At 48.7% G+C, this 27,286-nt stretch overlaps 1 protein-coding gene across 3 annotated transcripts in view; it reads right to left on the bottom strand.

The window, feature by feature from the left end:
- Zbtb7c (zinc finger and BTB domain containing 7C) overlaps positions 1-27,286 on the bottom strand; it is a 332,122-nt gene that overhangs the window by 100,461 nt on the left and 204,375 nt on the right. The window contains exon 1 of one of the 3 annotated variants that reach the window (XM_052155624.1): positions 15,163-15,397. The exons of the other annotated variants lie outside the window; for them this stretch is intronic. Coding sequence (XP_052011584.1) covers positions 15,163-15,362 — 200 coding nt within the window. The 5' untranslated portion in view covers positions 15,363-15,397. Of the gene's footprint in view, positions 1-15,162; positions 15,398-27,286 lie in introns of those variants that run through there. 3 annotated transcript variants of the gene reach the window in all.

Raw genomic sequence — 27,286 nt, forward strand, 5'->3', positions numbered from 1 at the left:
ACTGTCTTAGGCCGACAGCTCCATTTGCTTTTACAAAGACAGTGCTGGGTGTGCACGTAAAATCACGCTGTCCCTTAGTTCATACAAGTATGTCAACCCTTGGCATTTGTTGGCTATCTAGATGAGTCATTTTCTTGATGGCATCCTTTCAGCAAGGTATCATTTCATTGATGAGGCAGAGAGGTAAGAGGAGAGGCCCAGGAACCTACCTGAGGTCAGCTAGTAAGCAGAGGGGCCTGATTACATCTGTCCTCTTTCTACCTTTCATTCAGAACAAAGAATGATCTAGGGATGCAAGGGTTAGCATCCTTGATGGACACACTTCTGATGACTAGGGTATGGGATAGCTCCCTGCCTCGGTCAAAGCGGGAGGAAGGAAGGAAAAAGAGGGAATGAAGGAAGGCAGGAAAGAGCCAGAAGGGGGCGGCGAACTTAGATGAATGTGGGATCTGTTTCAAGAATCATTATAAATTTTGAGGAATGATCTAAATATCTAGCTGTGCTTTCTAAACCTGGGGCTGGGGTTCAGTTTGCCTCAGGCTACTCCCCCCAGGATACAGCGGGTATAAAACATATTTCCTGGGCTATGGTTTGAGGTCAGAGCCTACTGCTTCATCATATGCTCCCATGAAGCCAAGTGTGACCCCTCTTGAAGCCAAGTGTGACCCCTCTTGAAGCCAAGTGTGACCCCTCTGAGCTTCTTTTCTTTCTCAGGGTTTGGTTTTGACTTTTGAAGCCCTAGGCCAAGGGTTCTCAACCTTCCCAATGCTGTGTGACCCTTTAGTACAGTTCCTCAGGTTGTGGTGACCTCCAACCATAAAGTTACTTTTGTTGCTACTTCATAACTGCAGTTTTGCGGCTGTTACGAATTGTAACGTAAATATCTATGTTTTCCAATGGTCTTTGGTGACTCCCTGTCAAAAGGTCATTTGACCCCAAAGGGGTTGTGACCCACAAGGTGAGATCCTCTGCCCTGGGGACTAAGCATGAAGTGCAGCAAGCCACAGGAATAGGACCCAGAGAACAGGGTTAGCGGATAGGAGTGGGTAGAGCCTCCTGACTATACTATAGGTCTTGACAAGTCTAGAAGCCAAGATGGACACAGAATCTGTGAAGCCCTTGCTGTCAGAATGTACAGCCATTGCTCTATGAAGTCAGTCAGTGGTCAGCGCTGGCACGATTTCAGACGTGTGACCTGGGTCCTGACTTCATGTGAATAGGTATAGTGAAGTAATTTGAGGATGGGTCCCAGGCCTCATAACCCCTTCCAAGAAACCCAGTGACCTCTGGGGACCCTGGCAAGGAAGGAAGTCTACCTGTCATAGGCACTGAGCTATGGAGCCATGCTTAAGGGCAGGATAGGGCTTGAGGTGTGGCAATGTAGAGTTGTTACACTCCTGACTATGACCCAGAACTCAGGCTGACCTCACAGCAGAGATTCTGCCCTAACAATCTCCCTGCTGGTTCTGAGAGGCTCACTCTCCGAACCCCAGCTGTTCCTAATCTTGCTTTCTTTTGTCACTTACTATTTTATGGTGGCCATCTTCCCATGATGCACTTTGCCTCCTCTCCTATTGCTATGTCTCTCACCATCATCTTACCTGCAGATGTCTCAGCCTGCCATCCTCTGATCAGTCAGTCCAGTGGCCCTCAGAGCTTTACTGTTAAACATTCGTGTCCTAAACTGCTTAGAGGCTATGAAGTGGTCCGGGACAGTCAAGGTGTCACTGGTACAGCTGCGGACAAGCAGGGCATGGAGGGTCGCCTCTGCTTTCCCCAGTGTGCTCATTACCAGTAAGCTGGGGATGCTAACAGAGAGGAGCTTTGTAATAAACAAAAGTGTTCGCTAATATCAAAATGTCTCACATAACTATCATATCAATAACACATCTCCAACATGTTTGGTTTGGGGTTGACTATAGAAAAGGGATTCCTTCCTAACTCTAGAGACAGCCAACAGTGGGGTGAATCTACTCAAGGCAGGAACAAAGCAAGACAAGACTCGGCCCTCCTGTCTGAAGGCCTCTATGTTTCCCAACGTGACCATCCCAGCGGTTGATGGAGAGTGACTTACCTTCCAGGTTTTACAGAGACAGAACCTGGGGTTGCTGAACCAAGCTGTCGAGTGGCAAGGGCCTGGCTGTCCCTGAACCTGCCCTAACTCTGCCGTGGGACTTTGCCTGGCTCTGCCAACTCTATGTGGCCTGTGGCAAGTTCTTCAGCCTTTCTCTACCTCGGTTTCTTCACATCAAAATGCTGCTGGCTAAATCACACAAGCCGGTCAATATGTGGGAAGTAGCAAGAACAGCCCTGGACACATACATAGCACTGCCTCAATGTGCCAAATACAGAAACCCCCAGCAGAGTGTCTGCTTCTGCCGCCCCTACATCAAAGGCAGGCAATGCCAAGGTCCCAAATATATACCTCATGCTGTAGAAGAGTCCCACTCGATGCCAGTCAGGGTGGTCACTGCAAGATGGAGAGGGCCTAGAGCCCAAGGGATGTAGGGAACAGGCATCTGGAAGATTTCCCTAGTGTTCTGGAACAGTCTCTGCTTCCTCTCTCAGAACTTTGCCAAAGAGGAATGCACAGTCTGGCTAGCCCCGAACCGGACAGGAACAAGAAGGTATCAGGGCCTGACAAGCTGGTAAGTTAAATATGCCTAGGTTAACAGTGGAGCAAGAGACAGCTCCCAGTCCTGTCTCTTCTCTTCCCCCACTCCTTGTCACTGCTCTTGGTGAATTTGTTTTAGTTCCTGCCAAGGGTCCCCTCAGATGACAGCTGGTTTGCCTTTGGGGAGGGCTGTAGAGGTATTGGGCTAACAAACTCTGGCTACCTTTCTCATCACCTTGGATTTAACAGGCCACTGGATGACCCTAAGACTGGAGTGGTTTTTGAAGTCCTGGACCTAAAACCTTAGGAGCAGTGTGTCAGCTGTGGGACAAGAAACTGCTCTGAGGCCCAGCATTGCTTCTGTGGATGCATGCCCTAGGGGAAGGGCTTCTCTCTTTCTGGTCCTCGCTCTCTCCTGGGTTTGGAGGGGCTGAGAGAGGCAGGTGGACTTCTTGGCTCCCTTGTCTGTTAGTTTGGTGGAAGTCTTAGGCAGCAAACCAGAGGTATCCTCTATGGCTTTGGGCATGGACAGGGTGACGGGAACATGGGACATGACTGAACCTGTGTTTTCTCTAAGTCTGGCACCCCTTGGTGGAGACTGCCACGCTGCACACGCTAAGCTCAAATAACCAGCTCTTCAACAGAGCTGGCCCCACGCAGCACCAGTAAGCTCTGGACTGCTCATTCTGGCCAGAGGTGTTGATTATTGCTGTTGAGCCCGACATCTCCTGGCTCCTGGATTCTCTTTTGCAAGACTTTCCAAATTTTTATTACTGGCTTGGCAGGACACTGGGGTGCACATTCATTCAACCTAAGCAGAGTGTCTGCATCTCTGGCTCTGCCTCAGTGGGCTCAGAGGGGAACACACTGCAAAGGCGGATGGAAAGGAGAGAATACTGGGCATGGCTTCTCCACAATACTGCCATGTTCATCCGTCGGAGGCTTGGGAAGGCATCAGTGTTAATGGTGGTTTGGGGCAAGACATGCATCTTCTGGGACGGGGACAAACAAGGGTTTACCAGGAAGCTAGAAGAAAGCTTCCCCCCCCCATATGTTCTTTATTTACATTTTAAATGATTTCCCCTTTCTGGCTCCCCACTCTCTGAAAGTCCCATAAGCCCTCTTCCCTCCCCCTCTTCCCCCATCTACCCCTTCCCACTTCCCTGTTCTGGTATTTCCCTATACTGCTGCACTGAGTCTTTCCAGAACCAGGGGCCCCTCCTCCATTCTTCTTGGACATCACTTAATATGTGGTTTATGTCTTGGGTATTCAAAGTTTCTAGGCTAATATCCACTTATCAGTGAGTGCATACCATGATTGATCTTTTGAGACTGGGTTACCTCACTTAGTATGATGTTCTCCAGATCCATCCATTTGTCTAAGAATTTCATGAATTCATTGTTTCTAATGGCTGTATAGTACTCCATTGTGTAAATATACCACATTTTTTGTATCCATTCCTCCGTTGAGGGACACCTGGGTTCTTTCCAGCTTCTGGCTACTACAAATAGGGCTGCTATGAACATGAATGAACATGCTATGAGCATGTGTCCTTATTGCATGCCTGGGAATCCTCTGGGTATATGCCCAGGAGTCGTATAGCAGGGTCTTCCGGAAGTGTCATGCCCAGATTTCTGGGGAACCGCCAGACTGATTTCCAAAGTGGTTGTACTATCTTGCAATCCCACCAGCAGTGGATTTCTCCACATCCTCACCAACACCTGTTGTCTTCTGAGTTTTTGACCTTGGCCATTCTGACTGGTGTGAGGTGAAATCTCAGGGTTGTTTTGATTTGCATTTCCCTAATGATTAAACTGGTAGCCAACATCAAACTAAATGGAGAGAAACTTGAAGCAATCCCACTAAAATCAGGGACTAGACAAGACTGCCCCCTCTCTCCATATCTTTTCAATATAGTTCTTGAAGTTCTAGCTAGAGCAATCAGACAACATAAGGAGGTCAAAGGGATACAAATTGGAAAGGAAGAAGTCCAACTATCACTATTTGCAGATGATATGATAGTATACTTAAGTGACCCAAAAAACTCTACCAGAGAACTCCTACAGCTGATAAACAGCTTCAGCTAAGTGGTTGGTTACAAAATCAACTCAAGCAAATCAGTAGCCTTTCTATACTTAAATGATAAGCAGACTGAGAAAGAAATTAGGGAAATGACACCCTTCACAATAGCCACAAACAGCATAAAGTATCTTGGGGTGACTCTAACCAAACAAGTGAAAGACCTATATGACAAGAACTTCAGATCTCTGAAGAAGGAAATTGAAGAAGACCTCAGAAAATGGAAAAATCTTCCATGCTCATGGATTGGCAGGATTAATATAATTAAAATGGCCATCTTGCCAAAAGAAATCTACAGATTCAATGCAATCCCCATCAAAATCTCAACTCAGTTCTTCATAGAGCTAGAAAGAGCAATTCTCAAATTCATCTGGAAAAACAAAAACCCAGGATAGATAAAACTATTCTCAACAGTAAAAGAACTTCTGGGGGAATAAGTATCCCAGACCTCAAACTTTACTATAGAGCAATAGTGATAAAAACTGCATGGTATTGGTACAATGTCAGGCAAGAGGATCAATGGAGGACTGAAGACCCAGAAATGAACCCACACACCTATGGTCACTTGATATTTGACAAAGGAGCTGAAAGCATCCAGTGGAAAAAAGATAGCCTTTTTAACAAATGGTGCTGTTTCAACTGGAGGTCAGCATGCAGAAGAATGCAAATCGATCCATTCTTATTTCCTTGTACTAAGCTCAACTCCAAATGGATCAAGGACTTCCACATAAAACCTGACACACTGAAACTAACAGAAAAGAAACTGGGGAAGACCCTTGAGGAACGGGCACAGAGGAAATTTTTCTGAACAGAACACCAATAGCTTACACTCTAAGATCAAGAATTGACAAATGGGACCTCATAAAACTACAAAGTTTCTGTAAGGCAAAGGACACCGTCAAAAGGACAAAACGTCAACCGACAGATTGGGAAAGGATCTTCACCAACCCTAAATCTGACAGAGGGCTAATATCTAATATATACAAAGAACTCAAGAAGGTAGACCCCAGAGAACCAAATAACCCTATTAAAAAGTGGGGTACAGAGCTAAACAAAGAATTTTCACATGAAGAACTTCCTATGGCTGAGAAGCACCTTAGAAGAAGTTTGTAAGGTGTCGTCTACAGTGTCATCTCTTCAGGGGTTAGAGATATGAAGAAGATGGAAAGAGAGATGATAAAAACTCAACCAAAACCTCTACTCCCTTGTTTCTCAGCCCAACACCTGCTTCCAAACAGCTAATGGAAAAGCTATGTTGGTTTTCATGTCAGAAACCTTTCTACCTTGGGTAAGACTCTTCCTCTCATACACTGTACCCTCATGCTACAGTCTTTCTGGACTCCTTTCTCTGTCAGGGTCTCCTGTATCCCAGGCTGGCCATAACGATGATGAGGAGAACCTTAAGTAGCTTATCTCTTTGCCCCCATCTTCCGGCTGGGGTTACAGGTAGAGGCCACCAAGCCAGGTGTATGCACCCCTGGGGCTCAAGCTCAGGGCTTTGTGCACGCTCTGCAGGCACTCTTCCAACTGAACCACGCCCCTAGCCTCATCCTGAAGTTCTATTGGCTGCTTCACTTCTATTAGGCACCAGGGCTGCGGGTGAGCAGGGTAGAAAAAAACCTAACCCCGTCCTCCACAAGCACAGTCTATGTTATTATCCACTGCATAACTGACTGGGTTCGTTGAATGTTGAGTAAATGCCAGGCCCTACTTCCATCTCTCCCAAAAGGATCTGAAGTTTCTAGAGCGGGTAGGAGTCACAATTTATTATTTTACCCCTTGTTTTCCTAACACATAAGATGCCTGCATATATTGTAAAGTCAGACTGCCCTGGTGTAAAACCTGGTGGCCTTCCGCTCACCAGCCTCAGATAATTTGGCCATAAAATGGTAAGAACAATCAAGGCAACCTCATAGAACCTTACGAAGGGTGGATAAAGTAACCCCATAGGTTGTGCAGTCCAGAGCCTGGGAGGTGGAAGATGTCTAATCAGTGTTTGTAAATAAAAGGTTTATGAATCTGAATGCCGACAAATTACTTGTGATAAAAATTTCCCTTTGTAAGCAAGTTACACAGCGTGCCTCCCTCGTGCTCTGGAATCACACGAGCATTGGTAATTTAGTCATGTGGACTCCATGACCAAGGACAATACAGAAGCCATCTGTCACAAGCCCACTGACCTTGGGGGTCCACATGACAGGTGTCTGGGTCTAGGATCTTCTAACACCAGAAGTATTCTCTTCATCCATATTAGCCTCATTCCTCTCCACAGACTTTATTGTAATTCACAGCAGAGGCCCGGATGACTGGTAGCTCTTCTGTGCTGCTCTTCCCCAGTGCTTCCCTTCCCACGTGTGTGTCACAGCAGTGCTCAGGAACTGCTAGTACCCAGCAGATGACAACCAGGGCCCTCCCAAACCTTGGCTCTGTGGAGTCATGGTCTCCCAGTACAATGTCTGGCAGGGCCGCAAGATGACAAGCGCCCTTACAGGAGCAGACATGTCCCCGTCTTGTGCAACCTGTTCGGATATTGGTTGAGCATAATGAATGGAAAAGGATCACCATGCTAATCGCTCTGATCTGAAGTTGCCAGTTTGGCTCACGCTTACACTTCCCTTCCGACTATGTTGTCCTCAGCACAATGGCTGGGCTTGAAGGAGGGTGATGCCAGGCTCCTGCTAACAGTCACCCCTGGCCGGCTGCCCTGGGGAAACAGTTGGTTGCCACTGTGGATGAGAAGGGGCTGTGTTCCAAGTGATTCCGGGCAACCCTGGGTCTTTTCGCTTCTTCCCAAAGCAATGTTAAACTGCTTTGTTGAGGGCTGCCAGTGTGGTCACCTCATCAGTTTTCCCTTGGTCATGCTGTGTCTCTAACATAGAGATACCTGAATGGAATAGTAGAACGCATAGTAGGGCAGCAGCCAGGAGGCTGGACAGAGTTGTAACCCTGACGGTAATAAACAGTGAGACCGCAGGTCCCTTCCCCTCCGAGACTCAAGGAGCTCCATCTACAAAACCATGGCCGTGCCTGCTGATGGCAGTGGTCCAGCTCTGTGAAAGATCCTGATTATTTAATCTGCTGAGGAACATCTGATGTGGTGTAGGTGTGGTGACAATCTTGGTCAAGGGACTCCAGGCATGCAAAAAAGCAAGAGATGCATCGGTCTCCCCAAGGACATGGGGAGGAGGTTTGCTGTCTGCGAGTGTAGCTTCAGGGTGAATGAGAAGTTGAGCTAACCACATGGAGAGTCAGGGGACAGCAGAGAGACTCTAGGGTCTAGAGCTGTCTTTCTTGATGTGACAGAAAGCATTCACGAAAGACTTCCCTTGCCCCAAATTGAAATCTAGGCTCCCACGCTGGGATTCCACCATTTAAGAGATATCGTTGGGGTTGAGATCTCTCTGACTTGAAGGCTCTGCATGCCCAAGGTGGACAGCCAGAGAAGGGTACTGGTCCCATGGGGCTCAGAAAGGGGTCCTCTGGGCCTAACAGTCTGAACTTGGAACAGATACAGTAGGCCCATGAAAGCTGCAAAAAAGTAGGGCCTCCCAGGATGAATTCCAGTTAGAAAACCGTGAATTAAGTTCTAGAGGGCCCAGGTAGCAGGGCAGAGAAAGAAAAGTGAGAGGCGTGCCCAAATTTGAATTCCCCAGGAGAAGGCAAACTGGGAGTGAAGGCACAGTGTTTGCCTTTGGTAACTGAGCCCTTCCAGAGGAGGATGCAACCCCACAAGGGAAGGAAGGGAGGGAGGCTCGGGAGACAGGGTGGGGCCAGCAAAGGGGGAAACTGTACAGCCAACTGGGCGGACTCCTGAAGGATTCTCCAGGCCGGAAAAGCAGAGTTCAGGGCAGCACCCCTCCCACGCCCCTTCAGCTCCCCTGCTTGTTCAGACCAGCCGGCCGCCCTCTCCCAGCCAGGGCCTTTGGCTGAAAACCTGAGAAAGCAAAAAGGGGAACATCATGTTAAGACACCTGGTCGGCCCTGCCACCAACTCGGAGACTGAGCCTATGTTCTCACCTGGTCCAACTCTTCTTGGGGCTCTGCCTCACCCTCTGTTCTGACCTTGCCCCTTCTCCGCCCCACCACGCCCCCACCCTGCTCTAACCGCTCCTGGACCTGCCCATCTCCCAATGCCACACCTCCTCTGATCTGCTCCGCCCCTTCTGTCTCCAGGGTTTGCCCACCTCTCCTGACCTGCCTTAACTCCTGGTCCCTGCTGTGGGGTGCCCAGGGTTCGTTTCCCGGCCCTCCCGGCGCTCCCTGACGCCAGGACCCACCCATCGATCCCACCGGTCTCCGGCCACTCCTCTGCAGTCTCACCACGCCCTCGACCTCTCACCCACCACCTCCCTGGGGAACTAGGCGTCTCTCCTGCTGGGGTCTTGGCGGGAGAGGCCAGCGAAGTCTCCCTTGTTGACCTGGGAGAGCCGAGGATGCAGGGCCCGAATCTGTCCAGTCCCGGATGTGCTTCGGCCTGCAGGCCGCCAGCCAGGCTGCCACTATTATTGGGGTGACCCTCAAGGCTCAGATGCCTGGCAGCGCCTCTATTAGACGCACAGAGGGGAAGAGCACTGTGACTCTAGAGAGTCAAGCGAGCCTGAAGCCTAGTTGCGTCACTCAGCCTCTATTGTTGCATCTGTGAAATGGAGGTAGTCGTGCCTCGGGGAATGTTGTGAGTTTACTAGTAATAGTCACCATGACTACTTTCTTGCCCTTGTGGTGGGGTGTAGACCGCGCTGAATCATGAGGCTGTGTGTTTGCACTGGTGGCCACTTGGAGTGCTGTAAACCTTGGCAGCTATGTTTGGGGTTACATCCCTGTGCGCAACCTTGAGAAAGGTATTCCTTCCTGCAGTCATGGCACAGTGATGAAAACCACGCAGAGCCAACGCTTGGGTTAAATGAGATCGTGTGGGGAGGGTCCAGGGAGACATTCAGCACAGAGACGGCTTTCAGAAAGTAAGCAGGGGTGGGAAGAACCCATTCCCTGGCTGCTTCATCAGAGTCTTAAGGAGGGCTGGTTCTGTGGTGGGGATCAGTGTTTGGGCCACCTCTGAGGTCAGCACGAAGGCTGAAGGGAGATCTCAGATATCCTTGGGGGAATCCAGGGCTTGCTAGGTGTAGCGGGCACTGAGCTCATGAAGGAATGACCGTGTCCCTCAGGCAGTGACTAACATCGGGCTAACTCTGCTTTGCTGCCCTGGCCCCAACACTCTCATTAGGGCAGAGGGATGCACGGACAGTTGGAACATCAGCCCTTTGCAGAATCTCTGCCTTCTGTTTGCTGCCCTTGCTGGTGGCTTTGTGACTGGAGCTTAGAAGACCCTATATTTAACAGTATAAAGTATCTTGGGGTGACTCTTAGCAAACATGTGAAAGATCTTTATGACAAGAACTTCAAGACTCTGAAGAAGGAAATGGAAGAAGACCTCAAAAAAATGGGAAAACCTCCCATGCTCATGGATCGGTAGAATCAATATAGTTAAAATGGCCATTTTGCCAAAAGCAATATACAGATTCAATGCAATACCCATCAAAATCCCAACTCAATTCTTCACAGAGTTAGAAAGAGCAATTATCAAATTCATCTGGAACAACAAAAAACCCAGGATAGCTAAAACTATTCTCAGCAACAAAAGAAAATCTGGGGGAATCAGTATCCCTGACCTCAAGCAATACTACAGAGCAATAGTGTTAAAAACTGCATGGTATTGGAACAGTGACAGGCAGGAGGATCAATGGAACAGGATTGAAGATCCAGAAATGAACCCACACACCTATGGCCACTTGATCCTCGACAAAGAGGCTGAAAACATCCAATGGAAAAAAGATAGCCTTTTCAACAAATGGTGCTGGTTCAACTGGAGGTCAGCATGCAGAAGAATGCAAATTGATCCATCCTTGTCTCCTTGTACTAAGCTCAAATCCAAATGGATCAAGGACCTCCACATAAAGCCAGACACTCTGAAGCTAATAGAAAAGAAACTGGGGAAGACCCTTGAGGACATCGGTACAGGGAGAAAGTTTCTGAACAGAACACCAATAGCATATGCTCTAAGAGCAAGAATTGACAAATGGGACCTCATAAAGTTACAAAGTTTCTGTAAGGCAAAGGACACCATCAAGAGAACAAATCGGCAACCAACAAATTGGGAAAAGATCTTCACAAATCCTACATCAGATAGAGGGCTAATATCCAATATATATAAAGAACTCAAAAAGTTAGACTCCAGAAAACCGAACAACCCTATTAAAAAATGGGGTACAGAGTTAAACAAGGAATTCTCACCTGAAGAAATTCGGATGGCAGAGAAGCATCTTAAAAAATGCTCAACTTCATTAATCATTAGGGAAATGCAAATCAAAACAACCCTAAGATTTCATCTTACACCAGTCAGAATGGCTAAGATTAAAAATTCAGGAGACAGCAGGTGTTGGAGAGGGTGTGGAGAAAGAGGAACACTCCTCCACTGCTGGTGGGGTTGCAAATTGGTACAACCACTCTGGAAATCAGTCTGGCGGTTCCTCAGAAAACTGGGCACCTCACTTCCAGAAGATCCTGCTATACCACTCCTGGGCATATACCCAGAGGATTCCCCACCATGTAATAAGGATACATGCTCTACTATGTTCATAGCAGCCCTATTTATAATTGCCAGATGCTGGAAAGAACCCAGGTATCCCTCAACAGAAGAGTGGATGCAAAAAATGTGGTATATCTACACAATGGAGTACTATTCAGCCATTAGAAACAATGAATTCATGAAATTCTTAGGCAAATGGATGGACCTAGAGAACATCATACTAAGTAATCAACTAGCTAATAAGTGGTTATTAACCTAGAAAACTGGAATACCCAAAACATAATCCACACACCAAATGAGGTACAAGAAGAAAGGAGGAGTGGCCCCTGGTTCTGGGAAGACTCAGTGAAACAGTATTCGGCAAAACCAGAACGGGGAAGTGGGAAGGGGTGGGTGGGAGGACAGGGGAAGAGAAGGGGACTTACGGGACTTTCAGGGAGTCAGGGGCTAGAAAAGGGGAAATCATTTGAAATGTAAATAAATTATATCGAATAAAAAAAAAAAAGGAAGGGTAGGTGCTGTGTAGGCAAGTCTCCAAAGCCATCCTCGCTTCCTGAATATGCACTGTTGTCAGACCTGGAGGAATGTAGGGCAGAAGCTGCTCCCTAGGGGTGCACATGTCCTGTTGCCAGAAGGTGCTTCAGAAAGTGAGGACGGCCCCCTGCACGGCCAGCAAGCCCGTCCTCTCCGGGAGAGCTTCCGGGAGCCCTGGACAGCAGACCTTGGCAGTTCAGGGGGATTTGCCTTTGTGATCAATGCTGTAGACTCTATGAAGAGAGTCCAAGGGCACGGGGCTCTGAGCACTAATATGCATTTTTATTCTGCAATAATTTTCATACTGAGTTCAAGAGGTACCAGCTCCAAGTACATAAAACCAAATCAAATTAAATTAATTGATTTTATTGAAACCTGCGGCAGCTGTATTCAAGCCCACAGCCAGGGGCATGACCCTCATGAAATATCAACGGGGCTTTTGAAATAATTAAATTAATCACACCCTGGGTTATGCACAAGGGCTTGCTTCTGTGCTTACGGGCCAGCATGTTCCAGTCACAGCCACAGGCAAAGGGGCATGTGGCCACCACTCGACCAAAAAAATGTGGTGCTGCTTAGTAGGTGGAGCCCGAGATGCAGACTTCTCATTCAGGGATCAGCCTTTGTTAAGGCTCTGTAAGCCTCACGTGGAGAATCATAGCAGCCCACACATTCACATGTCCACAGAAACACTTGCACACCCATCAGCTATAACTCCCTTCTTACTGGTGGCCCAGTTCAGCTCAGGCCAAGTGCTTTCTACCTGCCTCAAGTCCACCTCTAGGCTGGACTCAATGACTGTACACTCTTAATCCATTCAGGCCTTGTGGCAGCCCGGCACTATTCTCTTTCCTTTTGGAATCACTGACCTGGTTGCTGGCCCCACACATCTCTTCCCTAAGTCTGAAATGGAACATTCAGCATTAATGAGTGGCACCATCATCAAAACCATGATAGGTACTGCTCAAGATCGGTGTGTGCAGCGCTGGGCTGGGCCTGGTGCACAACGGCAGTCCCCTTGGGCTCCCTGGCAGGTTCATTTTGGGACTGGGTGTCTGTATATAGCTCTGCATATGGCCTCTTACCTCTCTGCCTCTTGCGGCTGGGATTATAGGCTTGTACCACCATGCCTAACTTGTCTTTATTTTAAAGAGGAAGATCCTGAGGCACAGAAAGAGGAGTAACTTGCCTAGTTCACCCAGTTGGTAAAGGACCCAGGGCTGCTTCCTGGTGCATCTCACTCATAGACTCCTTAGACTGCTGAGCCCACTGATAGCGGTGCCCTCACCGCTTGTGAAAACATCTCCTAGCTGCTGGAGGCCCGTGATGCCAACACTGGAGTGGAAGGGTCCCTGGCTAAGCCTTCATTGTACAGAGGGGGTATCTGTAAGCCAGGAAGAGAAATTTCTTGTGTATCATCACATAGCCACTTAGAGAGAGAGAGAGAGAGAAGGCTATCTCCTGCTAGCATCCGGCTCTGAGATTCCTGAGCTGGAAAACATTGGTGTTGGGTCTAGTCACTCCTGTGCTTGGGACCACATGAATCTTTAGCCTCACAAGTGTTAGGGGAGTTGCCCTGTGGAGTGGCCCACACAGCCTCTGTTCTACCTTGCCGTAACTGGCATGGCCACCGGAGGAAATAAGGCCTGCACTCCATCCTTGAATGACAAGCTCCTATTCCTTCCCAAATCTCACTACCAAATGCTCTGGCCTCAAAGTAAAGTCCTGGCTGCTGGCCCCACACGTCTCTCCCCTAAGTCTGAAATGGAACATTTAGCATTAATGAGTGGCACTGTCATCAAAACCATGACAGGTACTGCTCAAGACCTGTGTGTGCAGCGCTGGGCTGGGCCTGGTGCACAACTGCAGCCCCCTTCGGCTCCCTGGCAGGTTCGTTTTACAGATAATGAAACTGGTCATGGGAGGTGGGGAGCCGCGGAGGGTACAAAGCCAGTGCTGGGCGGAGCCTGTCCTCAAAAGCCGGCATCCTTTTCCGTTTTAAGAGTCACCAACAAAATGATTGCTAAGAGTCACCAACAAAATGATCGCTCGGTGCACATGTATCATCTCCCACTGTGCTGGCTAGTTTTATATCAAGTGGACACATGCTAGAGTCATTTTGGAAGAGGAAATGACTTCGATTGAAAGAACGCCCCTACTTGATTGGCCTGCGGGCACTGTGGTGCACTTTCTTGATTGGTGATTGGTGTGGGCGGACCCGGCTTCCCCTGGGCGGAGCCATGCCCCAGCTGGTGGTCCTAGGTCCTGTAAGAAGGCAGCCAGAGCAAGCTAAGCTGTGAGGAGCAAGTCAGTAAGAGGTGTTCGTGGTCTCTGCTTCCCTTTCTGCCTTGAGTTCTGTCTTAACTTCCTTTGATGATGGACCGGGGCCTGAGCGTTATAGATCAGATTAAACCCTTTCTCCCCAAGTTGCTTTGGGTCATGGTATTTTATCACAGCAACAGAAACGATCTCTAAAACAGTTTTGGGGGGCAGGCTCTTGCCGTGTAGTACAGGTAATACTTGAACTCAGTCCTTGTGCCTCAGCTTCCCAAGTGCTGGGACTGTAGGTGTTAAGATACCTGGATCCCCCCCCCCCCCCCCCATATTTTTGGACTTCTACTCTTTGTCGCCGTTTAGGATAATAATTTTAAAACTGTGGTGAATATAACAAAAATTAAACATTGCTATTTGGACCTCTCTAAGTATACAACTCAATGGCATCAGGTACATTTGTAGTCTTGTGTGATTGATATCACTCCAGAACCTTTCCTTCCTGTGTCCCTGGCCCTGGCTGCTTCTGATATCCTCCGCCCTTTATAGGGTCCATGTTAGTGGACACACACAGCATTGGTGCTCAGACCAGGCTCTGCTACATCGGGAATCCCTAGTCTGTGAGACCCTCCCTCGGTGTCTCATTTGGTAAACAGACCCAGGGACCAAATCAGTCCTCCGCGGCAGGCATGCTGTGGGAAGGATGCCACCATGAGGAACACCATCCTGAGAGGGCCAGTGGTGGGATCTAGAGGCCCCTGGTTCCTCAGAGACAGGAAGTAGTTCAGTTCAGAGTCATAGCAACAGAGTGCTACCCAACAGCACACCCACCACCAGGCAGCAAATGAAGGAAAGGGGGGTGTCCTCTGGCAGGAAGGCAAAGCACGGACACTTCCTTACTCTCCAGCTCTCCCAGGGCCCAGGCGCCAAGCTGGCACTAAGGCCAGGGACAGCCTGGTACTGACCATCCTGACTGTAGCACTGAGTAATGCTTTTCCTTAAGTGGGCCTGAGAGCTGCTGTCCACAGTGGAGCAGCCTCATGGGACTCGGGGAAGCCACTGCGCGAGAGTGATACTTACTGAGTATTTCCAGTATACTGGGCAAGAAGGTGGCCGGGTTGTGTAGTCATTCCTGAAGCCATTACATATAAACAGCTCTTGATGCTGTCTCCAGCTCCCAGCCTGCAGCCCAGGCAGAGGTTCCTTTCTCTGTTATCAGAAGCTATACCCCTCACCCCAAGGTCCAGGTTGAGCTGGCCCAGCCTCCCAACAGTCTCCATTCCTCCCTTCTACTATATGTGCCAGGCTCTGCACACTGACCATTTAGTGGTGGCACTGTGACCCTTCCTTCTTTGGCCAGAAGAAACGTCACATCGCCGTAGGCCACAGCCACATGCCCTTCCTCCTGCCTGCCTCCCAGGCGCGAGTCTACCCATTTCCTCTACCCTTTTCAGCCCTTGGCGCCAGGGCTGGCTATTCTGAGCCTTTGGCTCAGGGCCGTCCTCCTTCTAACCATTCCTTGACAAGGGCTCCTTGAAGTTTAACTACTACTTAGCCCAGGCACAGGCAACTGCACACACACACACACACACACACACACACACACACACACACACACAGAGGCTCGCACGCTTACACACAGGCACACACACACACACACACACGCACACGCACACGCACACGCACACATGCACGGTCACACCCCCAGAACTTGTGTTACTAAGATAAAGGTGCCCCCTAGGCTGTGACTCAGCATATATCCAATGCCCTAGTTACCTGCTTGAAAATGTTACATAGTAGCCATTGACCAACCGCTAGATTGAGCTGGAGGGAGGGAACGAGAGGGAACAGGGAGGGGCTGATAGTGGACTCTAGATCTGTTGGTCTAAAAACCTTTCTGAAGCAGTCCATCCCACCTTACCAGAAATAAGTAAGGGTGAACCCCAGGAGGATGGAGAGTCCTTTTCTGGTCACCCACACTTCTCTCATCTTTTGGAAAACAGCATTGGCTTGGGTTCAAGCTTCCTTTGAGTAGATCTGAGAACAATTACTGCAGAACTCATAAAATCCCAGCGAATGCTATGCTTGAAAAGATAATTTTCTATGTTCAGCTCAGGGAAAAGTTTTTCATAGAAGCAGTCACAGGCAGATAATGGTGCCGCCCACATCATAGAGTTTTAGATCTTTGCCAGAGGGAGGGGATAGGAGAAGAGAGGACCACTCCAAAGAAAATCAGGTCTGCCTATGATCTGACCTCGATGACTAGGAAAACATACCTGGAAGCTGTCATGGTCACTTTTCGCTCCACTGAGCATATCATTAAAGCCCAGACCCTCAGGAAGCCAGGGCAGAGCCTGGCACAAAGTCTGAACAGAGGTGAGGGTCCCGGGTGACGGGCATTCTGATAAAGTATCTGGGCCTCCTACTCGAAGACAGCCCTGGGAGGGGTTTGTTTGCTGCAGGACAGCCTCCTGGGGCTTCTGTCCTTAAGCTTATAGATCTGCAATGGCAAATGTGTGGTTCAGAGGGGAAAACTATGATGTGTCACATAGAACACATCTGGGTTCAAAACAGAGCAGATGTTAAATGTAACAGATAAAGGCTGAGACTGATAATAAGAAACTCTTAAAAACCTACAAGGAAACAGATACCGATGTCCACTGATTCTTTAAACTGGGGGCCAGGAGCATAACTCAGGCACAGTGTTCGCAGCATGTTTGAGGTTATAGGTTCTATCTGCAGCAGCCCTGTTAAAAAAACTGCTTATTTTTAGTGTTTTAAAATATGAAAATACCTGTGAAGTGCATATGAAGGGGGGATGGGGTGAATGTTTAGAATCTAATCACTTGGCCTGTGATACCTCAAGCAAATCATTTTCCCCCCATTTAGAACAGCTTCCTAGTTAATCTTTTAATTTGAATTGAATCAAGAATGGTGTGGTCTTGTGACCTGTGCACCAAAAATGAAAGGGGTTTCCGATCATGCCCTCTCAATGTTCCTCAGGAGTACATTTTCTTCTCTACCCATGTCTGTCCTGGACAGTGGTTAGAAAGGAGACTGTATCTCAGCTGTGGATCTGAGCACACAGGAGGGAAGCGGCGGGACAGTCCTCCAACGGCCACAGTGAGTGTTGCCGCTGGCCCAGGGGTTGGTCTGAGCCCACTGCTGTGGGATCTACTTGCACCCCAAGATCTGTTGTCCAGGCGGCTGTCTGCAGGCTGGGGTTCAGGCAGAGTGTAGACAGTAGAAGGCATAAAAGAGAGGGCTCCTGGCAGGCAGCTCAAGTTGAATCTCTGCTCTCTCTGTGGGTCTCCTCTGCCATGAAATGGACTCATGCCCTGTACCTGAGAGGAGAGCTTTACCAAACCACTGGGCACAATTCACAGAGAGCCTGTCCCTGCTCTTACACAACTGGTTACCCTCCCCCAACTGCTACCTACATGATCACGAGTAGAAATCTCATTGAAGTGTCACTAAAGGGACAGGGGATGCCAGAGGGCTGACAGTGGTGGACCATGTCATGGCTTAGTCAGAAGTCTTGGAGTATTTGGTAAAGTGTTTTATACACAGAAGCCACAAAACTGTATCTATAGAATGAAGATGAGAGGGCCGGGGGGCAGGAACTTGCTAGAGCTCTATAGGACCCTAGTGACCCAGATAGGTTGGGGAGGAGCCAATCTTTGTCTTGGGTATAATGGAGAAGAGAAGATGAGGAGGCCAAATACACTGGGTTACGGGGTCTTCTGTTTGCCAGGAAAATTCCCACTCTGTGCCTGCTTTTCCTTATAATGACACTTCTCTTCAAAAGTGTCCTCCCTGTTATGAGGAAGAGTGGAGGGAGAGATTCTTTCCTAACATCATCTCTTTCCTCATTTGACATCTATCTTAACTTTTGCCAAAAATATAATTAAACTGTCATTCTGTCACCTATTCCTTGAAAGCCCCATGTGTGAACACTGCTCACCCAAAGGCCCGCCTTCCCCAGCAAAGATACAGGTCAGCCATCGAGGGGAGCCATGATGGATGCTCGGTGTCCTGCTGCATTGCTGGGCCCTGATGGAACATCCTTAATGGACTGGGTGACTGTGAGCATACCTTCCACAGACCTGGCTCAAAAGGCATGCCAAACAACATCAAACCTGTCAATCTGGGGGCATCACATCTCGGTCCATCAGAAGGTGAACAGCGACTTATTCACCACAAGCTTCCATGGTGGTGGTGGTGGTGGGAGGTGGCAACATGAGAGAGAGTCTGGGCTCCTGAGCCCCATCCTCCCAGAAAAGTGAGGGTCCAGACCAACAGAGAGATATCGGGACCAAAAGAGACAGTCTACCCGGGGGGCTCACCAAGCCAGGGGCAGACACAGAGACGGCCATTTTCAGACCTGTTCTCTTGCATTTTAACTGATGGGTTGGGAGGACAGGGCTGTTCTCTCACCTGGAGGGAACCAGGAAGATAACCTAGTATATCTTAACACAGTACACGGGCAGTCCCTGTGTGTCCATGCCCCAGTTCACCCCCACCCCAACCCCATGGTCATGCTCTACGCCAACAGATGACTGAAGACAGATCTTGTGTGGCTCTGGGGGGCTTCCTGTGTACTTTCCAGGCATGCCACAGGGGTGTGGTACCACCCTTGGACTGACCACTGAGTTCCTAGGGCAGTGACCTTCTGTTGGTACTCATTACCTAGCCTGCATGTAACTAGATACCCAGCTGGGAGTAGAGCACAAGAGGATGGGATGTGGGGGTGGTGGGCTCCATTCTTTTGGACCCAAATATCTTGGGCAGCCAGTCTCCCTGGTGCTTTCTCTGTCCCTACCTGAGCCCATGGAGTCTCAACGTCCAAGTCCCAGGCTTGGCTACAAGCTAAACAAGGGAAGAAAGCTGCTCTCGTGGCCTCTTCCCCACGCTAGATTCATCCACACCCCAGAAGAAGGAACCTGGCCACTCTCCCATCTCTTGATCAGCAGTGGAGAACTTGAGAACAGAGCAACGGGCACCTCTAGATTCCCTCTCCCACAATGCCCCGTATTCCCTACTTAGGAGGGCCCTGCTTCTCTGGGAGCAATTCTCTCAGAAAATGGCCTTCAACAAGTTCTGGATGCTAATCTTAACGGCATGATTGTGAAGATGTGGACAAGCCACTCTTCCTGTGACAGGGGAAGACTGTTCAGTGTGTGAGGAAAGAGACGCTGTGCACATCACCACATAGCAGCCCCAGCTGGCTGGATAGCTCTTCCAGAGGTTTGAAAGTGGCCCTCAAGTGTCATCTTCCACCCCTGGTTGGCCCTGGAGCACAGGTGCATGGCCCTCCTCTGTGAGCGAAAGAAGATGACTTGTCCGAGCCAGCTGGAGCCAGCTGGAGCCAGCTGGAGCCAGCTGCAGAACACACTGCTCTGTCTGCACAGGAGCCCTGCAAGGTGGATACTACTGGACCCTGGGAGCAAATGAGGAGACAGAGGTTCAGGTAGGGCACGTAGCATCTCTGAGGCCATCAGTGAGAGTCGGGTTAGGGTGCAAGCTCAATCTATCCTGCCCAGAAAGGCTATGCTCTCTTCATTTGTGGTTGTTGGTGTGGTGGTGCTGGTGGTGCTGCTGGTGGTGGTGGTGGGGGTGGTGGTGGGATTTTAAGCCGAGTCCCATTTTAGAGCTATCTTTGGCAGAAAATGAGCCCTGGCAACGAGTGCTACAAAATCTGGGACCTAGCCATGCAGGTGGCATGCAGAGAGAGATGGCCGGTCTCCCCTGGAGTTTGACAGGCATCTGGGACAGGCTGTAGAGCCATGCCCAGGGCAGAGTGAGGCTGGCAAATGAGTCTGAAATGGCACACTCAAGAAGACCCCTGGTGGGACGAACCTTCCTAGCGCCCACGAAAGAGACCGACACAGCCAATTCTACAGCTTGTGGCATGGGTCCCAAGGCACGGTCAGGGGTAGGGGGCAAGTCTTGGGAGGAAGAGGGGTCTGAGAAATCCGCTCCTGGATGTTTAATTCTCATCAGGACCTGTAGAACTGAAGGTGGCAGAAGGGTGAGAAGGTCCTCCTCTGCCCTTCCTCCTCTCCACTAAGCTTCTGGAAGATTCCACAACCTCTTGGCCTCCATCAGCAGGAGCCAGGGAGCAGATAAGCCAGCTCGAAAGGACACAGTGGCCGCATTGCTGGAGACTTATTATTTTTCTCACACGCTTGATTGACATGACCTGTGAGGTCACAGAGAAAGGCCTTTGTTGGACTGTTTGCTAGGTCCCTCTCTAGAGTTGGGAAGGAAAGCAATGAAGCCCTGGGGTCCTGGATAACCCTCCCTTGGGGACAGCCCAAGGTACAAAAAGCATCAGAATGTGTTGCCCTGGTTCCTCTGTCTGTTCCTAGTTCTTTGTGGGCCAGTACTGTACAAGAAGAACTTCCCTCTCAAGGCCGCCTAGCAAGGCCTCTGAGAGAGGGAGAATCCAGGGGCTGGAGGAAAGCAAGGAGTCTTGCCGAGTCTCTGGTGAACAAAGCCCATACTGACAGCAGGCCATTGTCTTTCTGTAAAGTCCTCTATGCTAGTTCCAAGTCCCTGCTTCTGCAAATGCACCCGTGCCTCCTTCAGCTCGGACTTCCTCTAGTCCCTGAACAGGTCCCTTCTCCTAAGATGTTTCTAGACCTGAATCGATCTCAAGCTTGCTTGGAGTCCTGGATGCCAGGCAAGAGCTCTGCCCCTGAGCCCTCCGGCCTCTCTTTCAGCCATTGTGTCAGCTTTTCGTCCTGCCTTGGGATTTGAATAGGCCCAGATGCCATGGGCGGTGGACTTGAACCCTGATTAAGAAAATCAGTAGGTCAAAATACTAGAAATAATTGTTGAAGTGCTCTAAGCCGGTCTAATGGCAGCTGAAATGATTCCAACAATTGTCTTATTTAATTTTGACATCAGCTCCGGGAAGAGGCTGCTCTCGCTCTATCTTCCTGCTGGGGCAATGATGTCTTTCATTTATCAGGGTTGCAGTGATTTCTCACCACCTTTGGCATGAAGTCCAGGTGCCTCCCACCCATCTTTCCAACACCACACAACTCCTTTGGTTCCACCTGACCAACACCTCATCTCCTCACCCTCAGGTAGCAGCTTTATGCTCTCAGAGCCTCCAGAGGAAGTCCTTCCTTAAACAATGCCTCGCCCTGCCTTAAGGACCCGCATCCTCCAAATGCCCTGCCACTGGATGGCGTCAGGGGCTATGTTTATGGCATGTATCTTGCTTTCTTGGCCAGGTGCCCATGGCTGCAGGGTGGGGACCACTCTTCCTCTGTCTGTCCTTTTCCTCCTCTGTCTGACCTTTTCCTAAAGGCTTCGGTGTCTCTAGACTGAACTTTGCTGCCTTCCACTCTCATCCGCTCTCACTCAACTGCCTGAGGACACACATCCATCTTTTAGGATTAATCTTTAAATGATAGCTTATCTTTTCAGTGAAACACAGAGCTGTGAAAAATTGTGTTTTTACATAGGTAGATTCTTCTATAGCTTGGGCACATGACAAGGTTTCCCCACTATAACTACAAACCAGAGGTAAGACAAGATTGAATAATTGACACACACACACACACACACACACACACACACACCATGGAAAGTAAAGGAAAAGGAAAATGATAAATCAGAAGAAAACATTTGACACATCATAAACAAGGGATTAGTACTAATATGTATAAAAAGTTTCTGAGCAGATTGTATTTATAGATTTAGGAAGGGGTGTGTGTGTGTGTGTGTGTGTGTGTGTGTGTGTGTGTGTGTGAGAGAGAGAGAGAGAGAGAGAGAGAGAGAGAGAGAGAGGAATCGAAACAAAGAAAAAGAGGAAAATGATTTCAGGGGTGGGGTGGATGTTACACGAGAGGAATTTGAAGATGGAACAGGAAGGGGAGGGGTATAATATAATTATATTTTAATTTAAAAAAAATTAAAATATTTTAATTAGAAATCTGCAGAACAGAGAACTGAAAGCCCAGTGGAAAATGGGTAACAGCAGTCTCAGAAACACCAGAACTGCATGCTTTTCTGATACGTTTCTATGTATGTAAATAGGGGACTGTGAGAGAGGACATAGATGCTGAACCTAGAGAGGGGACCCTGAGGAGGAATCAGGGGTGTTGAGAAAGGCTGGGAGGGCAAGAGGTCATGTGTCAGGAAAATGGAAAGGCAGGTTCCAGGTGGGGGTGGGGTACGAGGGAGAGGGAGGAGATGGGGAAGCAGGTGGGGAAGGAAATGACAAAACCAATTTCGTTCAGAAAAAAATGCTATAATGAAATCTAATTCTTTATAAGTTTATTAAAAGTGAAATAAACATAGATAAGCAAAAATGAAGAAAACAGGCAAAAGATGGGAACAGGAAATTTACACAAAGAGAGATTAAAGTCATCCTAAAACATACGCAAATACGTTCAACTTGCATTCGTAAGAGAATCAAAATCAAAATTACAGGAAGATGCTGGTTCATGCCATGAGATTGGCCAATGTTCCAGGAATGGGCAGCACCTTCTGTTGTAGAGATGCAGGTGGGAGCAGATGCAGGACGGCACCACGCTGTGGAGGGGAGCTGGAGACACCTAGCAAACCACGCACCCTGCGAACCACGCACCCTGCGAACCACACACCCTGCGAACCACACACCCTGCGAACCACACACCCTGCGAACCACACACCCTGCGAACCACACACCATGCTCCAGTATCCAGGTCCTAGAAACAGACCCTGAAGGAATGTTCCCTAGCAGAAGAGACCAATCACAGGTATGGCAGCTTAAGGTAAGGTGGGAAGTGTAGGTAACAGCCTAGGTTGCCACACCTAAGAGGCCGTCGAGTAAGCCCGGCATCTGGTACACCGTGGAGTATGGTGCAGCCGTGAGACAGTGGGGAAACCTTCTATGAACTAATATGAAGTGCATCCCTGATCTAATACCAAAGAATATTTATTCTTATAAAAATGCATGTAAGATGTACTATCTTTTGTCTAAGAAAGAAGAGGACATAGGGAATAGAAGTTTAAGGTAAACTGGTTATGTATGGAAGAGAGAACAGCATGTTCCCAGATATACCTTCTGCTGTACACAGAGCCTTCAAAAGGATGTTGGTGTCTTGCCTCATTAAGAGATTAAATGAGAGGACTCTGTGGCAAACACAACTCGACAAATGCTCTTCTTGCTGGACACAGAGATAGATGCACAAGGCACTAATAAATGATACAGGAGAGGGTGCAGTCTTCAACAAAACACATAGCCAATCCCTTCTGTGGGGGAAAAAGCATATGGCAGACTGGGTGGAAAGAAGGTCTGCACCAGAAGAGACGGAGAAGGGACGCTAAACACCATCTTCTGTGTAGACTCATGGCAGCTGCGGATGCATGTGTTGGGTCTGGGAAAAAATATAATGGCCGGCAGTCAGTCATGGATGTAAAAGGCTCAGAAGGTTCTAAATCTCACTAATGAATTACTTTCCTCTGATGGACTCAGGGACAGGGTGGTCAGTGTCTCCAGTTGTGAGCCCCCCTGGTAACCCCACAAGGCTCCAGTGGAGAGTTCTAGTTTAACGGTCACACAGAAGGACCTGGCTAAATGAAATGGGTGACCAAAACCAAAGACAAAACAACAAACAAAAATAAATAAATAAGACTTGTGTCTTGGGAAAGGACTGTGGGAAGGGGAGAGGGTTAATCAGGAGAAGGGAGAAAGATACGGGAGGGTGTGTAGAAGGAAAAGATCAGATCATTATGCAAACCTAGTTAATAAGAAATTAAATTAAATCTGTAAGAATAGGAAGCAAAGAGAATCCCTCTGGGTGAAAGGAAAAACAAACCCAACCATATTCTAAATAGATACTAAAACACACTAACGGGCCAGAGAGAAGACGGGGAAGAGTAGCCAGGCAATTTCTGAACAGGGCATAATGCTGTAGAGAAGGTTGGATGTTGTGGTTTCAGAGAAGCAATTCCCAGAGAGATTTAGGTGTAATGAAGGACTGAGGAACGGAGTGTGTGCGTTGCTGATCTCACCGGAGAAGAAGGACACGTAAATATGGCGGCGTAGGGAGGAAGAAACCACTCCATGATAATGACTTGGAATCAGAGCATGGATGTAGGCTCATGATTTCTAGAAAAAGTGTGTGTGTGTGTGTGTGTGTGTGTGTGTGTGTGTGTGTGCCTGTGTGTCTGTGTGTCTCTGTGTGTCTGTGTGTGTGTCTGTGAGAGTGTGTGTGTCTATGTGTGTGTGTCTCTGTGTGTGTCTGTGAGAGTGTGTGTGTCTATGTCTGTGTGTGTCTCTGTGTTGTCTCTGTTTCTCTGTGTGTGTGTATATGTGTGTCTGTGTGTGTCTATGTCTGTGAGAGTGTGTGTCTATGTCTATGTGTGTCTCTGTGCTGTCTGTATTTCTCTGTGTGTATGTGTGTGTCTCTCTGTGTGTCTATGTCTATGTGTGTCTCTGTGTTGTCTGTGTTTCTCTTGTGTGTATGTGTGTCTCTGTGTCTATGTCTATGTGTGTCTCTGTGTTGCCTGTGTTTCTCTGTATGTGTGTGTGTCTCTGTGTGTCTATGTCTATGAGAATGTGTCTGTATGTGTCTCTGTGTTGTCTCTGTGTGTATGTGTGTGTAAGTATGTGCATTAGTTACTTTTTTGTTGCTATTACTGAGAGCAACTTCGAGAATGTTTCCTTTGGCTGTGGTTGACTTGTTGACAGTCGATGAGGGTGCATGATGGTGGGGGAAGCAGAACAACAGGCGGCCAGGTCAGGAACTCATATTTCCACCCCAGGCACAGAGCACAGTGAGTGGACTACAAGCAAGGAGAGGCTGGAAACCTCAGAGCTCCGCCTTCCTCCAGCAACACTGCTCCAAAAGGTCCCCCCCCCCCTCCCCAGGCAGTGCTGCTGACTGGAGGCCACCGCTCAAACCCCTGAGCCTGTGCAGGCCATTCATTTCTCATTCAAACCACCACGTATGCACACTGCGGGTGTCCAGGCAGGGAAGTGACAGCAAAGAGATGAGAGTGAGAACAGAGCTCAGGTTGATTTTGTCAAAGAGTCTAAAGAGTCGAATGCCAGGGCTTTCGCCGTCAATGTATTTAAAACAGTAGGACTTGGAATAAAAGTTTTCTAGTGCAGCAGTCCCTGGTGCACAAGGAAGCATACTTACTTTAACTCAACTCAGGGCACAGTTTTTCTTTCAAGAAGATGGCTTCCAAAGATAGGCTACCTTAAGGGCCCAAAGAAGGCACTTGCCTGGTCTCAGTCTTACAGATAGTGTAGAGTCACTATCTACTAGCCCCCTCTGGTCCTGGTTATGGGAGCTTGAGGGGGCCTCTGGCAATACAGAGAGTGTAAGGGTCATCTAGACTATTAGATATCTCTGATACAGGTTGTGGGAGCTTGGGAGCCCCTGACTGGAAGGACCATTTAGATTACTAGTCACCTCTGGTCCTGGCTGTAGGAGCATGATATGGCTTGGCCCAATGGGTAATTTAGACCACCAAGTTGTTAATTGCCTATAATTCCCAGCTTTCTGGATAAACAGGCCTTTTCCTTTGAAAGAACAATCCTGAGTGCTTAATATTCCTGGGTTTCCTGGAGAGCTATGGGTGTAAGAGCCTTCATGTTCCCAACACCTGCTCATGACAGGATGCTGGTGTGGCCACAGTCCACAGGAGGTGGCTTGAAAGGCCCTGGTCATTAAACAGTGTAAACACCAAAAGAATTGAGAACAGAAATAATAAACCCTTAGGAAAACGGGTTTGCAAGGCAGACAGCTGATAAAAAGATAACTCATTCCAGGCTGAGCTGCGGATCTGGAGGCAAGGTGAAGCTAGATAAGACAGCATTTTGCAGCCACCATGTTCGGAACTGGATGAGAAGAGAGCTGTGAATGGTGGTGCATCTCAGGAAGGAGCCTCAGCTCACCCTTGAGACACCCCCCACAGACTGCTGCCTCTTTCTAACAGAATGAGACATGGGAGAAAGCAAGAGCTTTGTCACAGAGTAACCAGACGATAGCCAGTCCGGAAGGCCAACAAGTCCCTCTACGTGTGACTCTCCAAGAGGGATGGACCAAGAGGGAGGCTGGGAGGTAAAGGCAAGAGGATTGAGAGTTCAAGGCCAGCCTGGGCTACATGTTAAGACACTATCTCAAACCAAACACACTAACAAAATCACCTCCAAAGATGTGTGCTATGCAGGATTCTGACCCAAAGCACAACCTGACTCTAATCACAAAGGAATGTTAAGATTAAATGGGGGATTTCATTTATTAAAAATAAGGGTATCACAGTCTTCAAAGATGTCAATGTTGTGAAAAACAAAGAGAGGCTGTAGATGTGTTTTAGCTTAAAGGAGATGAAGGGTAACACCACCCTCTGAGAAGTGATGCAGCAATGGCGAAGAGCATGGTGGGATGGGCAAGCGTGCGCATTAACATTGGCTGTGGTTCTGTCAGGGGTGGGCTTCCATCACAAACATGTGCTGGACTGTGTAGGGATATGAAGGGCCACGGCATGTCCACCATGTCCTTCCGTGGTCTAGAAACTACGCATGCTCGCACAGCCAAGTATGTGTGCATGCAAACAGTAGGCAGAATATGGACAACACAGTAAACATCTGAGATAAAAGGATACAAGGGGATTGTTTTTATGTTTGCCCACTCTTCTGTACATTGAAATTATTTCTAAGTTAAAGATGTAAATGTATGTCCCAAGCCTAGTGAGGCTCTCCCTCATCTAGGTGCGGGTGGTCCTCTGTTACAGGACCGTGCTGGAGTGAGGCTAGTCTGCTTGGACATGTGGCCCTGGAGAAACGGACACTCTTGGTGTCGCAAAAACCATCCTACCTGCAAGTGCTGAGCTCAGGCTAGGCCAGAGGAAGGCTGGCGGGCCCCACTGCCATTTTTCATTTGTCTGCTCAGATATTTATCAGTCATGGCTGAGCACTGCCTGTCTTTCCCAGAAAGAAGCTGTTGGGATCCCAGAACAAGGACCTGCTCATGGCCTCTGGCTGGCTTCCACCTGGCAAAGTTCCATTGTGGGGCTGTGGGGCTCTGCCAAGTCTTGGGGACTCAGGCCCTTGCACTCTGGCCTTGACCTATCCTATCCAGGTTCCCATTGGCGACATGGCTTTCTTTGGGTTTGACCTGCTTCCAGGCTGCCCCGGACTCTGTGGGCCCCTGCCAGGGTATTCGAATCCCCACTATGGGCTCCTTCATGG

This window comes from Apodemus sylvaticus, chromosome 13 (genome assembly GCF_947179515.1).
Source record: "Apodemus sylvaticus chromosome 13, mApoSyl1.1, whole genome shotgun sequence".
Taxonomy (NCBI): Eukaryota; Metazoa; Chordata; class Mammalia; order Rodentia; family Muridae; genus Apodemus; species Apodemus sylvaticus.